The sequence below is a fragment of the Syngnathus typhle genome, linkage group LG15, assembly GCF_033458585.1.
Source record: "Syngnathus typhle isolate RoL2023-S1 ecotype Sweden linkage group LG15, RoL_Styp_1.0, whole genome shotgun sequence".
NCBI lineage: Eukaryota > Metazoa > Chordata > Actinopteri > Syngnathiformes > Syngnathidae > Syngnathus > Syngnathus typhle.
In genome coordinates this window covers 442997-464077 of record NC_083752.1, presented here as the reverse complement: position 1 = coordinate 464077, position 21081 = coordinate 442997, and the positions used below count along the sequence as shown (strand labels likewise).

The window sequence follows — 21081 nt, the reverse complement described above, 5'->3', positions numbered from 1 at the left end:
GGTAGGTAGGTAGGGTTGCACTGGTTGACAGTCATCTATCTGCAGGGCACACAAAGAAGTCGACAAAAAGAAGTTCAGAGGTCAAGATAGTTTGCAGTTTTCCATCCAATTGGGCTCGGTCAAGCCACATGAAATAGTCCTTTAATATTCAAAACAAAATGACCATTTTCATTTGAAACATCAACAAATATACAACCTAGATAAAATATCATTTACATTTTGCCATCAATTAAAATTGTTGAATAAAACCAAAAGTGACGCCTTTTCATCTTTTAAAGCGACGTATCGTTTCTGATTGGGCGATGCGGAGGCAAATTTTCCACGGATACTGAAAATAGTATTTAAATCAGCGTTTGTTTTTAAATTGCGCAAAACCTTGGTAACTCCAGCTTTCACTTGTATTTAGGCTATGGACTTAAAGTCCCATCAATTGAACCTTGCACAATACAATGCAAATTGAAGGACACTCTGATGAAGGCGGAAGTACAAGCCGAAACAGGTCAGGCAATGCAACCTAAAATCATTTGTTTCAGATAAAAGAACCAGTCAAGTGAATGCAGATTGAAAACGTAACTATCAGTAATTCAGTGATCCTATTTACTTTGCAAATCAATTCACAGTGCGCACCCCTAAATGTTCTTTTAGTGACCCTCAAATTTGAAGTGACGGGCTACCCTGCTCTGTTTTCTGAGGGGGAGAGAAGAGAAAAAAAATCCAAGCAGGCATTAGGAGAACATGCAGCCTCCACACAAGGAGGGAAGTAGCTGAGATTTGAAACCCAAACCTCACAACTACGAGGCACATCCCCTAACCAACAATCCCTCATACAGAGAGATTTTCTTTTGCTTACCTTGTTCAGCTACATGAGAACAAGATATATACAATATATATGTATGTCAGAATTGACCACTCATGCTGTCTCATTGCAGGTTGATCCGATGTTGCGGCTGGTGCAGGAGAACATCGTCATCCCGGTGGGTATAACTGCAGCCCATGTTTGAGACGGTAAGTAGCTCAGGTTTGCAAATCAATTTTATTCTATTTGGATTGATGTTTTACACAGCACCCACCACGACTTGATTCTAATCTCAAATAAAAAATGGTCCTGTGGCTCTGAGGAGAAAAGCGAAAAGTTGACTGCTTGCTGCTACTTGGCTGAAATGCAAGCTCGCTGCCAGCCGCCCCCCCACTGTAGCAACCCAAGTGCTCCAGCATTGTGCACAGGCAATGATACGCGTGCCATTTCAGGTGCCACGGGACAAAGGGCTATACTATACCTCACGTTTCTCTCACATTTCCCCCTGGATCAATCAGTAAAACGCTCTTGTTATCTCCCCCACTGAAAACTTTTCATCCCCATGATTTAGTAAAGATGTTTGAAAGGCTCTGCTTTACCCACATAGTATTGATTAGTTGTCTCTTATTGATGGACCGGCTATTTGAATTTTAGGGAACTGTCCAAGGTCTATCATGTGCCATATAAGTTGCTGATGATGTCGTTTACGAGAGGAGGAATTTGCAGCAATGCTCCTAGATGAGTGAAAGCCCCCGTTTTGGAGAGAATCAACTGTCAGTAAGTGTAACAAATGTGTCCATTTTGTTTTCACCGTCTTGACTAGTTCATTACATGTGAAGGTCTGTTGATCGCCTCGGCACTTTTTGTTAATATTTAGTTATTCGTAACTAGGCTGAGAGCGGCAATGCCGGAAATAATAAAGGGAACTAGTGCATAACGTGACTTTTGTGTTTCTCTAGGTAGGAAATAAGTGACCTTAGGATGGGTAATCATTCTTCACACCTGTGAATCTCAATCTCGTCCACAGCGGTCACATTTTGGGTTTCCTACGCGATCATTTAAAAACAACAGCAACGTGCTGAGTATTTCTTTTCAAAGCGCACTGCGTTCCACCTAAAGTGGAGAGAAGTGGTAACTTCTAAGGTTGCCAATGCCCAGACTGAGTATCTCATGTAATAGAAACCTTAGAAGCTGCTGTCTCCTGGCTGTCAGTAGCTTGTCAAAAAGCCCTATGTGTCCACCTCATGTCCGGCTTCATTAAGCCTCTCTCATTCCATCTGTCTCCCTCCTGTCCTGTCCTGTCCTGTCCTGTCCTTTGGAGTTAGCATCCAGGAAGACATTTTAGGGACTCTGGAATGTTTGTTTACTATGAGTCAAATCATGTTTGCTTTTCCACAGTACATTATTAATGGTAAGCCCAAAATCCCCTCTGCATATGATATATATATACATAACAGCAATGAGGTGCCATTTTACATATTGTGTACAAGATCCGATCTCCAAAACCATTTTTCCTGAAGGAAGTTAACGTTCAACATTATCAACTGTAATACAAACTTAAAAGTGAATATGATGACCTCAGAACAATATGATGAATCTACATTGTTATACTGTTTGCTTTAATGAAGCTAACTAAGAAGCCTGAGTGGCTGCTCTTTAGCTTGCTTAAAGTGCTTCATCGTGCCACTGAGGAACGTACAATAATGTATCGATGTATTCTCCATGACTAATGAAAGATCACTTAAGTTCACTGATGGGATGTGCATAAGGAAGTAGTCTAAATAGAGCTCAATGAAGTCAGCTAAAAGTACTGTATATCATTGAACATGTGCAGCGGCGGGGGGAGGGAGGGAGGGAGGCATTGTCCCTGCCTGCCACGCTGTAAACTAAACCTTGTGATTAAACGGGCTTGTATTCCTCTCCAGATTGATAGGCGTCACACAACGCGTGGCTTACGTTGCTTTTTTCCTTCATAGAAAACATGGATGGTGGTCATTTGTATGCAGAGGGTCATTCATAACATACTGAGGAACAGACGCGAAAGCCTTCTATGTGCATTTACAGACTTCTCTACTCGTTTAAAAGCATCTCGATATATATTTGTGTTTTAAAATAATAACACGATTGCAAAGAAACCACGTTTCCTGTCGCAGATCACCTTGTCACGTATCCCCTGACTAACATAACAAAACACTTATGTGGGACACGTCAAGCTTGCTAAACATTTGCAGTGATTATGCATCATGGAAAGTTTGGACATATCATGGAAACAACCTGATAATTCTTTAACAAACCTTGGTTAACCATGTGCTCAATGCTATCGGGAGGAGTCCGATTATTATTAACCTCATCAACTGAGTCACTTTTTACGACTTGGTGTTTTGTTTGTGTATACGTAAGAGCTTCTGGTGTAAGGTGGTTCTTAGTCTGAGGTGGTGGTAACCATAGCACTGCTTGGAAAGTGAAATGTGATGCAGCAGCTCTGTTAGCTGTGTTCCTGAATCACAACTGTAGAACCATCAGGCAGAGCTCAGGCTGCATCAAAGATGCAGCAGCAGCAGAAGCAGCCAAGTATCCGTTTCAAGTCACAACGCGCAATGCAGTGTAGCTTCGCCCGCGTGGGAGGTAGCAGGAACAGCCCGTCACTCTCACCTAGCGAGACTCAACTACCTGCTTTACTTTTCAAGTGACACCTACTTCAATCCGTATTGTTTTCCTTATTTGCATTGCTTTTGCCATAATGAGTTGGAAGCTCTTGTTTGCTCAGCAGCTTTAAAAGCTACAATGGCCATAAATAAATTAGGCTCCCGCACACAAGGTCCCAAAACACTCTGGCTGTGAAGGAGACTGGTGTCAGTTGTAAACATGTGCACGGCAACTGATGGGAACATTTTGCATCATGATGTTAAACTCGTTTCTTTCAAATCCACGTTACAGAGACATTGTCGCCAAGCTCTGAATCTTTTGAAAGAAAGAAAAAAAAAGACATTGCGTGTTCTTAATTGGGATGAATGAGCATTGCCAAAGAAAGACAATCGCAAGAGCTGCATGGCTTAACGTTGTGTCTTTAGTTTCTCACAGGGCATTTTGATCAGTCGACAAGATGACTCAGACAGATCAGTTTACTTTTAGCCCATCTCCAAGCCTTTGTGGCCATCTGCTAAGTCGGACACGTTTAGGTTGAATCGAATCTGCCGCCGTTTCCGTCGAGTCTTTCAAAGTTTTGCTTCAGATGGGATCTATTACGAAGTTCTGTTTTTTCAGACTTGGGACCCAGCGGCTCCCCCCAGGCATTTCTGAGATATGGAAGCAAAACCTACCCACATTCCAACAGTCCCTGTTCTTCTCGGGCTCGTTCTACTCTCCAACCCTTGCACCTCCTTCAGGCCGCAGGTTATGGAACGAGCGTCTGGCCCTCCGCAGTCGCCTAATTTCACCGAATCTGGCAAGCGGGTTTGTGCGGGCCATGTGGTGTGTAAACCTGGGATTCTGTTGCCGGTGTGGTTGCCACTCAACCCTCCTCAAGGGGAGAGGGCAGGAAGAGCTATCATCTACTTCCTCTGTCTCATGTACATTTTCCTTGGAGTGTCCATCATTGCAGACCGTTTTATGGCATCAATTGAAGTCATCACCTCTCAGGTACGGGTCACAGCCGTTTCAATTCGTTGGCATTACAGACTCTTTGATGACCTCATTGGCAGACATCGATCTCTGTTGCAGGTGAAAGAGATAACCATTACCAAACCCAACGGAGAGAAAACGGTAACTACCGTGCGAATCTGGAACGAGACCGTCTCCAACCTCACACTCATGGCTCTCGGCTCTTCTGCTCCTGAGATTTTGCTTTCTGTCATTGAGGTATGCGACCCAAATTGTTGACGTGACAATAAAGCGCCCTCGTTTTAGAACCACTTCAAAAGTACCATGCTTTGACGTCAGTAACCGTCGATGGTGCTGAATTTTCTTTTTTTTTTTTTGCACACTTGACAGGTATGCGGGCACAACTTTCACGCAGGGGAGCTGGGCCCAGGCACCATCGTCGGAAGCGCCGCCTTCAATATGTTTGTGATCATCGGCATATGCGTGTGGGTGATCCCCGACGGAGAGTCTCGCAAGATCAAACACCTGCGGGTGTTTTTTATTACATCCTTCTGGAGCATCTTTGCCTACATTTGGCTCTACCTCATACTGGCCGTCATCTCGCCTGGGATCGTAGAGGTGCGTTTGGACACGTTGGATGGCAATCGCAAATGACTAAAAGCTGCCATTGTATGTCGCAAGGTATGGGAAGCCGCAGTGACCCTGCTTTACTTCCCGCTGTGTGTGTTATTGGCTTGGATCGCTGACCGTCGCTTGCTCTTCTACAAATATCTTCACAAACGTTACCGCGCTGACAAAAGACATGGTATTGTGGTGGAAATGGAAGGTGGCCCTGAGATGATCATCGATGAAAAAAACTCCGATGGCCCCAGAAGCTCCTCCAGTGTGACAGTGTCTGTACAAACGCCAAGTGAGATGGACCAGAGCCAAGATGAGGTAGGGAAGACCCCCCACATGGCAAGACATGTGGTTCAAAACAGAATTATTTCCTTTCGTTGATAGGTGCTTCGTAGACTCAAAGACCTACGGGACAAACACCCTGAGAAAAACCTAGACCAGCTCATCGAAATGGCCAACTACTCCACTTTGGTTCGTCAGAAGAAGAGTCGAGCTTTTTACCGTGTCCAGGCCACTCGCTTGTTGATAGGTGCTGGAAACCTACTGAGGAGACATGCTTCTCAACATTCACGCCGTAGCGGACAAGGAGATGACAAACTTACGTGCTCTCACATTTGTTTCGAAAGTGCCCAGTATCAGTGTATTGAGAACTGTGGTACTCTGAGCCTTTGGGTGATCCTCGACGGCGGTACATCTCAGAATACCTTTTATGTGGACTACTGTACAGAAAATGGGTCTGCCAATGCTGGAACTGATTATGACTTTATTGAAGGAACCTTGATATTTAAGCCCGGAGAGACACGGAAAGAAATCAAGGTGGGCAAAGAAAAAAATGGCTTGGCAATAATATTTATGACAATGATAATAGGTCATAGAACACAAAAACAAGATTTTTTTTTTTTTCCCCTAGGTAAAAATTTTGGACGATGACGTCTTTGAAGAAGACGAACATTTCTTTGTCCGTCTTCAAAATTTGAGGTTAGAGGAGGGTGGTGATGAAGGGACGGGATGTTCACCCAAGGGCAGACTGGTGGAGCCGCTGGTTGCCACTGTCACTATCTTGGATGATGACCATGCTGGCATCTTCACCTTTGGTCAGGGGGTTTTGCGGGTGAGTGAGAGCACAGGCACACTGACGGCGACAGTGGTGAGGAACTCAGGCTCCAGGGGTACCGTTTCTATACCATATCACACAGAGGACGGCAGTGCCAAAGCTGGAGTGGACTACGAGCAGGCCAAGGGTGAGCTGCAGTTTACCAATGAACAGACCAGGTGAGGAAACCAAAAGAAAAGTTTGCCTTTCCCCCGGAAGAACGTACATTGTTGCTGTTTTGAACGTCATGTGATCAAATAGTTGATATGTGGATGTTGGTAAAAACAATGCTGAAATGCTGTTGAGATAATGATGAGTCCACATTTCATTTGGCTTCCCATTCATAATTTGGGTACTAACTATGTTTTGTGTATATCTTGTATGTCTCCAGCAACACCTTGAAAATTCACATTCTAAACGTGGAAGAGTATGAAAAACGGGAAAATTTCTTCCTAGTGCTCAAAGAGCCGAAATGGCTCAAGCGAGGACTCTCTGGTAAGTCACTAAATACGTATGTGTTGTTTGTTTATTGCACAAGCGGAGCCACTTTACATTTGTATGTTTTTAGGGTGATGGAATATGATTGCTTGATTGATGTCAAATGATTTGTTGTCATACCAACATGGAAACAGTCATGATTTATTTTTTACAGCATTACTGCTTAATCAGGGTAAGACACTTTTGTTTGTCGGTTGCTTTGAAGGGTGCGGTGCTGCGAAGCATTCTTCTTTTCTTCATTTCTGAGCCAACACTGAGTTTTGACATGCATGCAGGCTACTTTGTAAATTACAGCAACCTTTCAAATTTGACTCCCAGACGTGCAAATATTGGTGGCGGCACAGCATCTCCTCATCAACGTCAATTTCTGCTTGATCCTTGACAGGTCACCCCAGCCCTGAGGAGGAAGAGGCTAGGAGGATCTCTGAGATGGGTAAGCCCATTCTCGGAGAGCACAGCAGGATGGAGATCATCATAGAAGAAGCCTGTGACTTTAAGGTGTGTAGCTGGCTGACTGCCTTACAATGAATCCACTGTATATTGTATTTCTGACGACCGCACCCAAAATGGACCTTTTCATTTGTTTAAATTTCTATAGTGTTAATATTGAGATTTGATTTGTTTGAATGAATTATGAAGGTGACTTCCTTCCTAATCTCATTGATTGACTAACAATATGGCACCTTTTCATCAGACTTCCAATGGAATGCTCGACCAGGTACGCTTTGGGCGGTGTGCTGTTGTTATGGAGTATTTCTCGTTTCAGTTTCTCATCACACACTTTTGGATATGCAGAAAATGCTGCGTATTTGTGCCTCATGCCTTTTCTTGACATGATTGCATGACATATAAATATAAATGCTATTGTGGCTATTTACAAGTAAGGTTGTAGTGAGCCACTTTTGGCACGCAAATCTTATGTTTGACACCCCTGAATCTCTGTGTGCTAAGCCCGTTGTGTTTGGCCTTATCTTTAAAAACTGCACAGAGCTGGAAAATATTATTTCGAGACATACGTATGTGCTACAGCTAATCCCGAACACTCTTTCGGGTAGTGTTGACCTTCCTCCATTATGCATGATGTTTGGATCATTGTTACAGGCAGCTTTGTTACATAATCTCTGTGTAAAAGAGGAAGGTGTTTTAGAATGATATTCATCTTAATTTGTGTGGTGGTAAATTATTGTTTACGTACAGAGTTGTTGATAGATTTTCTTTCTTTCTTTCGTTATTGTTTCATTTGTAATCTCTCAGGAAAGAAATGCTTGCTATTACTGAACAATCCTAAAGTAGCCTATTTCATCTGACAGAATACTGTGGATAAACTCCTTAAAGATACAAACCTAGCATCTGTGATTGGCTCACGTTCATGGAGGGAGCAGTTCATGGAAGCTGTCACCGTCAGCGCAGGTCAGTGGCTTATGACTTTCGTGTCCGTCCGTCCGTCCGTCCGTCCTCATCTGCTTTTGGAACTGACACTTTTTGTTGTCGTCTTTCTAACAGGTGATAGAGATGACGAGGGCGAAGATCAAGCCATGCCCAACTGCTTTGACTATTTCATGCACATGTTGTGCATTTTTTGGAAAGTCCTCTTTGCTTTTGTCCCGCCGACTCAGTACTGGAACGGGTGGGCGTGTTTTATCGTGTCAATATCTGTGGTTGGGATCCTAACAGCCATTATTGGAGACCTTGCCTCCCATTTTGGCTGCACAGTTGGCCTGAGAGACACGGTCACTGCAGTGGTCTTTGTAGCCCTGGGGACTTCACTTCCTGGTACGTAGAGCATGGAGCGCTTCTCATCCATTTCATTCGTTGCAGCCGTTTTTAATGCTGAACTCTGAATCCATCCCCAGATACCTTTGCCAGCAAAGTGGCTGCAACCCAGGACCAATACGCAGACGCATCAGTGGGAAATGTAACTGGAAGCAATGCAGTGAATGTCTTTTTAGGTATTGGTGTAGCTTGGTCTGTGGCTGCCATTTATTGGCAAGTCAAAGGTCAAGTTTTTCGTGTTGATGTCGGCTCACTGGCCTTCTCTGTCACGCTTTTTACCATTTTTGCCTTCTTCGCAATGGGAGCGTTGATGATCCGCCGGAGGCCCTCTATTGGGGGTGAGCTGGGAGGCCCACGGATCCCCAAAATCCTGACATCATTCTTTCTTTTTGGACTCTGGTTCCTTTACATTCTCTTCTCTAGTTTGGAGGCCTACTGCCATATAAAAGGCTTCTGAGAAAGCGTCGATGGGAACGCTCATTGCACAAGGATGTACAGTATTCTTTTGGAAAGAACGGATTTTTAGAAGACCTATCACCACCTCTGGCATGTTATCAAATAAATACGTAGACTTGGACATGCAAACCTGCATATCTATTGCAGCACGAATCCATTGTATTCATACTGAGTATATTGTGTTAATTTCATGGATGTCAAAATGAATTTTAGGCTGGCTTGATGCTTTATGACTCATAAACTGCATTAGAAAGGAATTGTTTCCCCTTTACGTTTATTGGGGCTTTTGAATGAAATGGCTCACGTTTTAAAATAGCTTCAGAATAATGGATTTTAGCACCCCTCTGCTTCTCAATTTCCTTGATTTTATTTTGTCATGACATATCGGTATTTGGTTGTTGTCATTTACTACTGTATATGATGGATTTACCCTGTTTATGTGCTATCAAATTGATATTTTTTGTCATCAACTGTAGTTTAGAATTGCTACTAAATTGTAATCATTTGCTACTAAATGTGTTTCTCTAAGCAATTTGGGCTATTCTTGGCGACTGCAAATGACTCCTGTTGGATTACTAATAAATGCAGACATTTTTACTTCTTTTAAGTCACATTATGGCAAGGATAGATCAGAATATAATGATTCTCCCTTAAAAAATGCATCTGTTTTGATTTGTAAACTGTAATTTCACGTTCCGTATTTGTAAATCATTGCATGTTCTAAAACACAACTAAACATTATTACCGATTAAAAATGTCAGAAATAAACACACGCGCACACAGGCGTCTGAGAGCAAATCCCTCTCCCATCCGCCAGGGGGCAGTACTGCCATCTCCATTGAACGGGAGCGAGCCGTTTCCTGTTTCTCGTTTAAACGTTGGCCGTCGAAAAAACGTCAAACGAGCTTTTATATGAGCTCTTCGATCGTTTAGTTGCAGGGATCTCCCCATTCCCGTTCTTGAAAGTGACACCAAACGTTATGTGACTTTTTGCTAATGTACGTATGGTCAGTTGGTTCAATGCCGTTGTTACAAAAAGAGCACAGATTGTCTTCAATGTTAAAGCGCGATCTCAGTGATTCTTTGCAAGGATTTAAAAAAAAAAGTGTTTCCTTCTCTTTCAAATACATAGTTCTTAAATCGTTTACTGTAGCCTCATCAAATTCCTGCGAAAGTTGGCATGTTTGAAACGTGAAGTTGCGCTTTCCCATGGATTTTGAATGCATCATTAATCTGGCACAAGGGGCAGGACAACATGGCTGCTGCTGCAGGTCGCTTCTACGGAGAAGGAGGCAGAGCAACAAAACGACAGAAAACTGAGGACGGAGGGATGACAACGGTAGACGTGCCTTCTTGTTGCACTATTTCATTGTTAACGCACTTGTTTATTTCACGACATGTGACTTTCGACACATGTATATCGTTACAAAACCTTCATGCGCTTCAGTAGCCAAGAAGCTAGCGGTTAAGCAAACATAAATGTGATCACACGATTGTTCGCCTTTTCCAACTAGTCTCTTTCCTGAGAGTTGTAGATAATTTAGTAGACGAGCCTTCAAAGTTAAATCATTGTTATATCCCTAAAATTCCAAATCGAATTGCTTTTCCCCCTCCCGTTAACGTCGAAGTCCACTGTTAATAATTGCTAATGGTTTGAGCTAACCTCAATGCACTTTTCATTCAAAGACCCCAATTTGGGCGCGTCTCAATTATTCGGGTAGAGATGGGTTTATTTCCCACATTGCTTTGCTGGTTGTTTATGAGCATCTTTGCTTTGCGATGACATTATTTTCAGGAAAGCTACGATGATCCCCATAAACCCTTACCCTCCCCGGTGGTGCACATTAGGGGCTTGGTTGATGGTATTGTGGAGACTGATTTGGTGGAAGCCTTGCAAGAGTTTGGGACGGTCAGGTATTCATCCACTTGCACATTTTTGGCTTTGGAGGTTGTTTCATTCATTCTTTCCTTACCGAGATGGATTTTTACCTCCTCGTCATAGTTCTGTGGTAATGATGCCCAAGAAGCGCCAGGCCTTAGTGGAGTACGAGGACATGAATGGATCCTCCGCTGCTGTTACATATGCAGCAGAGAACCAGGTTTACATTGGAGGCCACCCTGCTTTCATCAACTATTCCACGAGCCAAAAGATCTCCCGGCCAGGAGACTCGGACGACACGCGGAGTGTGAACAACGTGTTGCTACTCACCATCATCAACCCTATCTACCCAATCACCACGGTAAAGTGAACTGGACATTTGGAGAGAAAGTATATTTGTAATGGTATTTGATTGTTCCAATTGACTTCTACAGGACGTGTTGTACACCATATGTAACAACTGCGGGCCTGTCCAGCGGATCGTCATCTTCAGAAAGAACGGTGTTCAGGCCATGGTTGAATATCCTTTTTTGTTTTTGTGGACAATATTTAAAAAATTTTATATATTATAAATAGAAAGCTCAGGAATGACTATGAATCTGCTTCGGGAAAAAAAAGGCCCCCTTAACTCAACACTTGCTACGTTTGACTCTGTCCAAAGTGCCCAGAGAGCCAAAGCCTCGCTCAATGGAGCAGACATCTATTCTGGTTGCTGCACGCTGAAGATTGAATATGCCAAGGTATGAGGTATCATGTCATCATTTGTACAAATATTTACTCTTGGGCTTTCTTTTGTAACTCAATCCACAGCCAGCACGCCTAAATGTCTTCAAGAATGACCAGGACACATGGGACTACACAAATCCTAACTTGAGTGGCCAAGGTAAGTTTGTTAGCATCCCTTCCCCCTTTCTACTTTCTCTTTACCTTTCATGTCACTAAATGTTAGGTTTCTTTACTATGGGAATATTGCCTTTGATCGCTATTGATTTCCTCCACTTGCTCGCTCGCTCGCTCGCCATGCTTATTCTTGTTCCAAGGCATTATTCCCCTGGTACAATCACAGTTGAATGCATTTCCTTGCTACACAGCAGCGCCAGCAGCAGCAGCAGGCACAAGGTTAAGGGCATGAGGAGTAACCTGATTGGCAGCCAATTGTTTTGTCCGATGCATGAAGAAAGACCAGTGCACTCTAGTCACAGCATCATGCACAAGATTACCATTCACCTCTTAGGTCCCACATTCCCTCGAGAGCATGAATGACACAGCTGCACAGCGCAACATTTCCGGTCGGTCCACTAGATCATGTAAGAGTCAAACATATTGGAGATTTTAGTCATTGTTAAATGAAACACATCGTTTACAAAATGGACTCTGATCTCAGGACTTTAATCCTAGTTTGCCAAAGTCAAAAGTATTGTGTTCACATTGGCATGATATTCCTTTTGAATGTGGTTGATGTTTAATTTGACTAAGTAATAAAGAGGCCACTACGGCGAGTCTTCTTGATTGACGCGGTTGTAAACATTTAAATCAATACTGTTGCGTTGCTCTCGTAAAGAGCGATTGATAGAGCAAGCGCACTCTTAGCATTTTGAATTATTCAAGTGAGATTGGGAAAAAGGCTCGTGGGAAATAAAATTACAGCAGGCTGAAGTCATTAAGTTTTTGTTCAAAGTGCACTCATGTACACGATAGTAAATCTGAAAATGAAGCACATAACTTTTAAAAAAAAGAAAAAAATCCTGGGATGTTTGGTATTATTTTAACATATTAGACACACTGTTGAAATCTATGCCTTGCTGTCAGGTGTTTCAACAGGAATTGAAGGTATTTTCTTTGCGATAAAATATTCTATGTGCCCACGCTAGTCTAAACACCGTGTTCTGATGAGATTAATGTGGAGTGGCATTTTTTTTTTTTATCTGAATATATTTTTGCAAAGGAAATATTTATCTGGAGATTCCCTTTAAGGTAGTACTTCCATGTGTTGTTTCGATTTAGTCGCTACATTTCTAAAACTGGCGACAATCGGGCAAGTTTGGCTGAAAAAGAAAGAGAGAAAAAAAGCCCTCAATCAAAGAACTTGACTATTGTAACATTTGTGCTGCCTCTCGAGGTACTCCTCATGTTCTGGCCATGCAAAGCCATATACAGACTGACCTCATTTCCCAAGCAGACACATGCTGCCAAAGCCACAACAACCTCGACAGCGACAATACATCGGCACCCCAAGTCATTGGGATACATTGGACACAGTGGGACAACAAACACTGGAACACAACCTCAAGGCAGTACTTCATCACCTCTATCTCCACTACAAGGGAATGATTCATTTTATCGTGGGGGTGACGGACAATCAGAAATATTCAAACACCACCTATAGCCAACACAGCGCCATCTTGTTGATAAGCATCTACCACCACCACCACCACCACCATCTGGTTTTCCAGTACAGCACATCTTCAGAACCTTGAGGAGCAACCACTTTTGACACAGTACATTGATTGGTTGTTGCCGGACGCACTTCCTAGCCCCGGCCATGGGGAGGGTGGGGGGTAGGCGGCCCTCAGGCTAGTCCTTCTGTAACACTACGTACGACAGGGATCCACAAAGGAGTTTTCAAACACTCAAGGGAACAGATGACACAAAAGAGGCCCCGGCGTCTTGTCGAAACAGTAACGCAGCACGCCTCCCCGCCTTCCTGTGCGAGCGAGCGAACACACGGCAGACACTGCGAGCCACGACTGCATACAATGCGGAACGGCCACCACAGCACATCATCATGCAGATATACAAGCAACAAGCACTCTTCCCTTTTTCTACAAGTGACCGACCGCCATTAAACCAAATCAAAGTCAGTGGGCATTTTTACACCTGAAGAAATATCCAATGAAGACACAAGCATGAAACATTCAGCAAGCATAAGAACACAGATGCAAACAGATTACAAATCCTCTTCCAAAGCGCAGCATTTTTGGACTGGTATTCTGTTTTCCCCCCTTTACCTTCCCACCTGTTTCCCTTCTGTGCTGTTCTGTTTCTTCTTTTTTTTTTTTTTTTCTTTCCTCTCCTCTCCACCCTGCACTGGCCCACAGTGACGCCTTTAACACCTCCCGTGTGATGCAGGTTTGGCTCAGTGTGTCTGTGGACAGACAGCCCACTCTCAAATGATGCACTAATCCTGCTTTGTGGTCACCACGGTAAGCTGGAGATGCTTGTCATAGCAACTTTGAAAAAATGAAAAGCAAAAGCCAAGCATGGATGTGTGGATGTACTTATCTTTGGTGGTGGGGATGCAAAGAAGCAAGACGTGAAGAAGAAGAAGAGGAAAAAAAAAAAGGAAATTGGAAAGGAGTTGAGCTTGGAGGGTAAGCGTCCTTTGCTGAAGACTACCCCCTACCTGCCCACTGTGTCCAATACTTCATGTATGGTGCTGTAAGTACTGCTCAGTGACAAGTTGATGTAATTGTTATAAACTGACTTCTACTGTGGACCAATGTTCAAATTTGCGCTTGTCTAGTCAAGTTGCTGTACCAAAAAAAAAAAAAAAAAAGCTGGTAGCAGCTCAAATAGATTTTAATGAATGTATGACGCAGCTCGAGTTGGATTGGATAATGTGGTCAAATAACACTGGTCAACAATTTTTATTTTAGTCTTTTTTTTTTTAACAGAGACGCAAGTAAATGTTTCTAGATTTTTTCTCTTATTTCTCAAGCACATCAGGTTTTCATCGTAATAATAATATGTAGTATATTTAGTACTGTGATATTTAAACATTGTTAGGTGGCATATTATATACAACACATGGTCAAATCTGTTTGACGCACAAGCTTTTATAGGTCAAAAATGAAAACATCTCACAAACCTGATGTGCTACAATAAATGTAAAGAATCACAATAATGTTTAGAGACATAAAAGTTTGCTGTTGACTAGTGTAATTGTGACTTTTTTGGGGGTTTTTTTTAATGAAATTAAGAAAATCGTTTTCATGTCAGAGAGCAAATGAATGACTGTGCTGTATTGTGGTTAAAGCACATAACATGGTGATCACAGTTCTTGTCATTACGACTGCTGCATACCAAAATGTTGTTTTGTGTTCACATGGACTGTTTTGTTATGCAAACTGTTGCACACTTATAATTTGATTTGATTGTAATTATCCATGTGTATCAAATGTGTTTCTCCCCCCCCCCCCCCCCCCGGTTGTTGTTTTTTTACTTGACATGTATATGTGTACCTGCACAGATGCTGACGGTGAAGGCAATTGGAACAATTCACAAGGTGTGTTCGTGTTTGTACTAGGGTAGCAGTAACAAACAAATCTCCATTATGTCATAGTTGGCTTCCGAAATCGTACCGTCCGTCGGTCAACAATTATGATGCAAGTTGCATGCCTGTCACCTTGTCCCATAACACACAGTCACCAATGTCATTTTTCCAGCACGCTATCTTGTCGGCAAGCTCTTTGAATTGCTATTTTTGACTGTACCCTACGTAGACCCAAACGCAAATCCAAACAAACGCCAAAGGCAGCCTGCTCTTCTCGGGGACCACCCACCTGATTATGGTATCAATCGTTTCATTGCAATTGAAGGAATGGTGCGCAGGGTCATTGGTTTGTTTTTCTCTTCTTACCGTAAAGGTGGCCCTCAGGGAAGCTATCACGGCTACAGCGACGACAGCTACGGGCCTCCTTCCCACCGCATGGGACCCGGTATGGGGGGACGTGGCCGTGGTAACCAGCGCTATGGCGCGGGATACGGGCCACCGCCCCCCGAGTACGGCCCTCATGCAGACTCGCCCGTACTTATGGTATACGGTCTTGAGCCGGCAAAGATTAATGCTGATAAGGTCTTTAACATCTTCTGCCTCTATGGGAATGTGGAGAGGGTGAGGAATGCTCCTTTTCAAAATTGGCTCAAAGGAAGGTTGTCGGCATGTCGTCACCTGCATATCTCCTTTTCCTGCAGGTTAAGTTCATGAAGAGCAAACCTGGAGCTGCAATGGTGGAGATGGGGGACTGCTATTCTGTGGACAGGGCTATCTCCCATCTTAACAACAACTTCCTTTTTGGACAGAAACTCAACGTCTGGTAAGGGTGATAGAAAATGTGAAAAAAGAAAAAAAGTGATCCAGGTACTAATCGATTGCTTTTGCACGGCAGTGTGTCCAAGCAGCAGGCTATCGTGCCGGGACAGAGCTACCAGTTGGAAGACAACAGCAGTAGCTTCAAAGACTTCCACGGTTCTCGCAACAACCGCTTCACCTCACCGGAGCAGGCAGCCAAGAACCGAATCCAACACCCCACCAATGTCCTGCATTTTTTTAACGCACAGCCTGACATCTCTGAGGAGATCTTCAACCAGGTGAGAAAAGCCACAAGGCTAAAAAACGTCTAGCCTTATTAAACGGCTGGTTTTTGTGATGGAAAAAAACAACAACCATGAAATCATTTCAAAACGTTTTCAACCTTTGATGGAAACTGTGATCTGAACAATACAATGTTTATATAATAGCGGCCCAACTACAAGGTGGTATTGGTTTCATTTTCACTGACCTATGTTTTCCTCTTCTAGATCTGCGATGAATTAGGAGTTAAGAGCCCTTCAAGTGTGAAACTTTTCAGTGGGAAGAGTGAGTAAAGACCATGAGTAGAAAATGTTTTTTGTGTTAAGGAATGGAATTTTGCCCATCATGAGATTACAATACTGTTCATTACTCAACATATTTGGGTTTAGAACCAATATGAAGTGTTCAGAAGAGGTTGCGCTATTGAAGGAAAAACCAAAACGCTGTTTGTTTTCAAAATAACGGTGGTGGCGAGGTAAGGATTCCGCTCGACGGCAACAGTATTGTTCATTCTTGAAAGGCATATGAGCTCCTATACACCCACCCAAAGGTTTGAATGAAAGGATGCCCAACATCAATCCAATCCAAAACAACACAAAGCATAACAGTGTTTTTGTATGCTAATATGTCAGAACGACTTCTCAACAGCCATATGGTATCTTTGATGTCTCTTGTGTGGCACGACAGGTGAGCGAAGTTCATCAGGTTTGCTTGAGTGGGAATCCGTTAACGATGCCATGGAAGCCCTGGCAATGATGAACCATCACCAGATGAAAAACCCCAGTAAGGACTTACACGGATGATTCATTCATTATCTTGAGCTTGTCAAGGAATGCTTTTCTTCCCCCTTTTCTTTTTCTAGGTGGGCCTTACCCTTACACTTTGAAGTTATGTTTCTCAACCACCCATCATGCCAGCAGCTAAATCCAAGCGCTTCAAACAATGTCACATTTTATTTCTTTTCATAAACTCTAATGTAGTTCTGTTCTTATGTCCTATTAAAATATTCACTCATTATTGACATAAATAGGGATGTTGTGTTTTATGATATTTTTGTGATGACACAATTTCTTCTTTGCAACGTACATGTATCTTATCAAGCCCCCAATCTGAACTATTTTGATGTCATCCCAGCCTTTTGTTTTGCAATGGAAGGGATTTCACTGCGCAAGGTCAACAACCGTATAATGTATTTATTGGCAAGCTGTGTAATGTGCTAATTGCAGCGATGTGATTTGAAAGAAAATTGAAACATGACTTGTTTGGTTGGCTTGTGCAAATGATGATCACTTAACATTTAGTTGATAGGTACTGTGAACATTTTCAGAATAAATCCTGGAAACATTGTAGGAGTGAGCTGTGACCCAATTTTGACTATACAGTACAGTAAGACAGACACTACATGTCATCAATATCTCAAATGGGATTTCTTTCTTCAATATTTGAATTGTGCTTGACTTTTTTTTTTTTTTAATAGAAACATTTAGAGCATGACGATATTAAAATTGGAATTGTATTGTGAGGAAAGAGTTTGTGATTGAATTGTCCTTGTCTGTCCAATGGCCACACTTGGAATTTGGGGATGTGATGGATGACCAAGCTGTGGAGGAGGTGAAAAGCCTCCAAGTCCCATGATGCCCCGGGCCGCAAAGTACGTAGGTGTTTCCGGTGTCCTGTGCGCTATTACTTCCCTCTGCACGGATCGACGCGAGCAAATCAAGAAAGAAGACGTTGCAAACTAGTAAACGTGCTCGAACACAGTGGTCTAGTGAGGCACCTTTTGGCTAGATGATCATTTGAAGACGTGCGCAATGTGGTGAGCTGTGGTCGAAGAAGGGAGAATCGTCGGAACCGTTGATCGCAAGCTTTAGGCCTAGCCAAGAAAGTTTGGTCGAGGGCCTGTAAACAACATGTCCTCCACATCGCAGCCCTCCTCGAGACGCCAATGGTGCTACCTGTGCGATCTCCCCAAGATGCCCTGGGCCATGTTGTGGGAGTTTAGCGAGGCCGTATGCCGGGGATGCGTCAACTACGACGGCGCGGATCGCATCGAACTCCTCATTGAAACAGCCAGGCAACTGAAGAGCACGCATGGAGTTTTGGAGGGCAGGTCCCCTGGCCCACAGCAGGGCAAGGCCAGCTCGAGCGGACCCATGGAAGCCGGGCGTTCGCACGCAGACCGTCTCGACAGGGGTAGGGGTGAGTACGGTGCATCTTCTCGCCTCCCTAATGGTCTGCACAGAGCCGAGGAGGAAAGCAGCCGACAGAGCCCGAACACTCGCAGGGCGATGGCCAGCGCTCTTCCGAGTCTCCACGGGACGATATCCCACGCGTTGATTGCCCAGGGCTTAGTCGCATCCCCGCATGGGCTCCTAGCGCCAATATCAGGCTCCAGAACGGGGGCGGCTCCTATTGCCGTCTCGGCTGGCCCCATCATGAGCGATGCTGCGAGAAGACAGGCTGTGGCTCTGGGCGTGGGAGCGAGCACGTCCGCCTTGGTGAGCATCGACCCCGCGGCGTGGAGGAACAGCGAAATGATGGCTGAACTCAACGAGGTAGCGCGCAGCAAGGTGGAAGGCTGGCCCAACAAACCAAAAGTTGTTCGGGATGTTCTCCTGGCTTTAAGCACCTGTGTGCCCTTTACTGTGCGCTTCAGGAAAGACCACAATCTGATGGGCCGGGTTCTGGCTTTTGACGCCAGCGCCAATCCAGAGTTCGAGCTCAAGCTTTTTGTGGAGTACCCCGTTGGCTCCGGGCTCATCTTTTCTGGAGTTCCGGACCTTGTCAGGCAGATGTTCCGCGACTCCGCCAAGGATGCGGGTAAAGCGGTGAACTCTGGCTTGCGCTACGTGGAATACGAAAAGCGACAAGGGAGCGGAGACTGGAGGGGACTGTCGGAGCTTTTAAACGACGGCGTGCGCATGTTTAAGGAGCCGCCCATCCCCGAGGTTCTTCCGCAGCCCGATGCCGGCCTGCCCATGGCGGTGGCCGCGCGCTCCGTCCCGGCCAGGAGCGCAACTCGCCGCCGCAAGGCCTCCCCGGGCTCTGAGAACGGCGAGAGCGAAGGGAGAGCCGATCACCCGTCCAGAGAGGTGTGGTCCAGAGGCGCTTACCCGGGCATGGAACCTCTCTCGGGAATGGCCGCCCCTCCGGACGGCCCCCCTCGTTTACACAGCCAGCCTTCGCCCATGTCTGCGCTTATGGGCGTCGCCGACAGCCTGAGCTCTGGCCAGGTGGCCCGAGACAGCCCCGGCATGTCCTCGGCCCACTCCTCCGGGGCCGGACGCACGGCCACCAGCAGCCCCTCCGGGGGCGCCTCCACCTCGGTTTCTCAGGGCTCTGTGGGCCTGAGCAGCAGCACCGGCAGCGGCGGCGAGTCGACCACCGGCGGAAGCCAGGGCGCCCTGCTCTGCTGCACCCTCTGCCGAGAGCGCCTGGAGGACACCCATTTTGTCCAGTGTCCCTCGGTACCGCACCACAAGTTTTGCTTTCCTTGCACCAGAGGCTTCATCCGCAGCCAGGGCCAAGGAGGGGAGGTGTACTGCCCGAGCGGAGAGCGCTGTCCCCTGGCCGGCTCCACCGTGCCCTGGGCCTTCATGCAGGGCGAGATCTCCACTATTCTGGCCGGGGACGGCGACGTGACAGTAAAGAAGGAGAATGACCCGTGACATCTCCTCGCCGTCCTCCGAGCAATGGTATGACCGCGTTGTCGGTGGAGAAGTTTGATCTCCTAGCCATCGTGGCATGACCGTTCCCGTCCTGTCCTACTTTCTTTCCGTAGAGGCTGTCGACGACGATGATTCCAAAGCACTTCCCGACCACATCCAGCAGAATCTGCCCTCTCTGCAGTTCAACATGTGCCTCTCAGGACCCAAGAGCTCCCACGCCACGCCACGTGCGTGCGTCTAAGAGGATGAGGAGGAGACTGTTGGCTTAAAGGACACGAGACTTCATCAAGCCATTTTCAAAGTCTACAATAGAAAGCACACCTTTTTTTTTTATCAAATAAAACTAGAGCCCCACCCCCCCCTCCCTGTTTGTGTATAATATTGGCAAATACAGATGGATCACATTGATACTGTTCGTTTGACCGATCGATATAAGCTCCACACACACACAAACGAATGTCAAACATGTTCTCAAAGGATTTTTTTTCTTTTTTAAAGCCAAGGATATGATTGATGTCATCTCATTCTGTTTCGTGTAGGTCTGTCCGATATATGAATTTCCTTTCAATGTGGCTGTAATTTCTATTTTTGATACAATTCAAACTTCATTCATTTATGCTTTGTTTATAGTAAGAAGACCAAAGATGGCATCATACTCGAGTGTCATTTTTTTTATTTTAGTGCTTGTATGTCGGATGTACTTAGAACCATGCCACCACTCACATTTTTTATTTTACTGGTTGTATGTTGGATGTACTTTGAACCATGCCACCACTCACTCATTTCTTTCACAGAGAGAAGCTTTATTTGCGTTCTCAAAATTTGACAAAAATTAGCACCGCCCTTTTCAAAGGTTAACAACATACTTGTGATCTCAGTGGATGAATTATTGCAAATTACAGTAGTTGGATTGCTGCCTGGCTGTTGTTTACTGTTTATTTCTGTTCAAAAAGTGCAACAGATTCTCAGACAAACGTTTTTTTACAAACTTTATTCAATAAATACCAAACAAACCCCACAACATTGTACCCTCATTTACTGAAATTATATTGTGGTGTGAACAGTATTTGTCTCCTTTGTGATTTTTCTTAATGCAAGTGTACCCCGCTTTACATTTGTTAACATAATGCTAATTAGAATACAAACACCACCCAAGTAGTGGCACCGTATGGCAATCTGTATAAAATTAGGCACACCGCCATTTTCAAGTGTGCCTAATACAGTGCTTCTCAAATAGTGGGGCGCGTGTGACCCTGGGGAACAGGCTTTTTTTTTGGCAGTACTAGAATAAAGTGTAATTGCGCGTTTACTACAGCAGGGGGCAGTGGCGCTCTCATTGTTACTTCT

The 21081-nt window shown here is 44.5% G+C and overlaps 3 protein-coding genes across 3 annotated transcripts; all 3 read left to right on the top strand.

Annotated features, from left to right (window-relative positions):
- Window positions 1–786: 786 nt before the first annotated feature.
- Window positions 787–9456, top strand: slc8a2a (solute carrier family 8 member 2a). Its single transcript, XM_061300266.1, has 13 exons — window positions 787–1573; window positions 4061–4435; window positions 4517–4654; window positions 4787–5014; window positions 5078–5332; window positions 5399–5830; window positions 5925–6286; window positions 6499–6602; window positions 6760–6777; window positions 6991–7103; window positions 7916–8015; window positions 8109–8378; window positions 8459–9456. The coding sequence occupies exons 2-13, from the start codon at window positions 4100–4102 to the stop codon at window positions 8833–8835; spliced, it is 2733 nt and encodes a 910-aa protein (XP_061156250.1). The 5' UTR covers window positions 787–1573; window positions 4061–4099; the 3' UTR covers window positions 8836–9456.
- Window positions 9457–9686: 230 nt separating this feature from the next.
- hnrnpl (heterogeneous nuclear ribonucleoprotein L) lies at window positions 9687–17413 on the top strand. Its single transcript, XM_061299198.1, has 15 exons — window positions 9687–9832; window positions 10078–10173; window positions 10630–10748; window positions 10837–11074; window positions 11148–11233; window positions 11357–11453; window positions 11524–11596; window positions 14963–14998; window positions 15216–15284; window positions 15360–15607; window positions 15688–15809; window positions 15882–16083; window positions 16294–16351; window positions 16754–16849; window positions 16929–17413. The coding sequence occupies exons 2-15, from the start codon at window positions 10090–10092 to the stop codon at window positions 16988–16990; spliced, it is 1590 nt and encodes a 529-aa protein (XP_061155182.1). The 5' UTR covers window positions 9687–9832; window positions 10078–10089; the 3' UTR covers window positions 16991–17413.
- A 302-nt stretch (window positions 17414–17715) lies between these two features.
- On the top strand, window positions 17716–20800 carry LOC133168005 (interferon regulatory factor 2-binding protein 1-like). Its single transcript, XM_061299197.1, has 2 exons — window positions 17716–19761; window positions 19848–20800. Exon 1 carries the CDS (start codon window positions 17977–17979, stop codon window positions 19732–19734), a length of 1758 nt encoding a protein of 585 aa, XP_061155181.1. The 5' UTR covers window positions 17716–17976; the 3' UTR covers window positions 19735–19761; window positions 19848–20800.
- The last annotated feature ends 281 nt before the right edge of the window (window positions 20801–21081 follow it).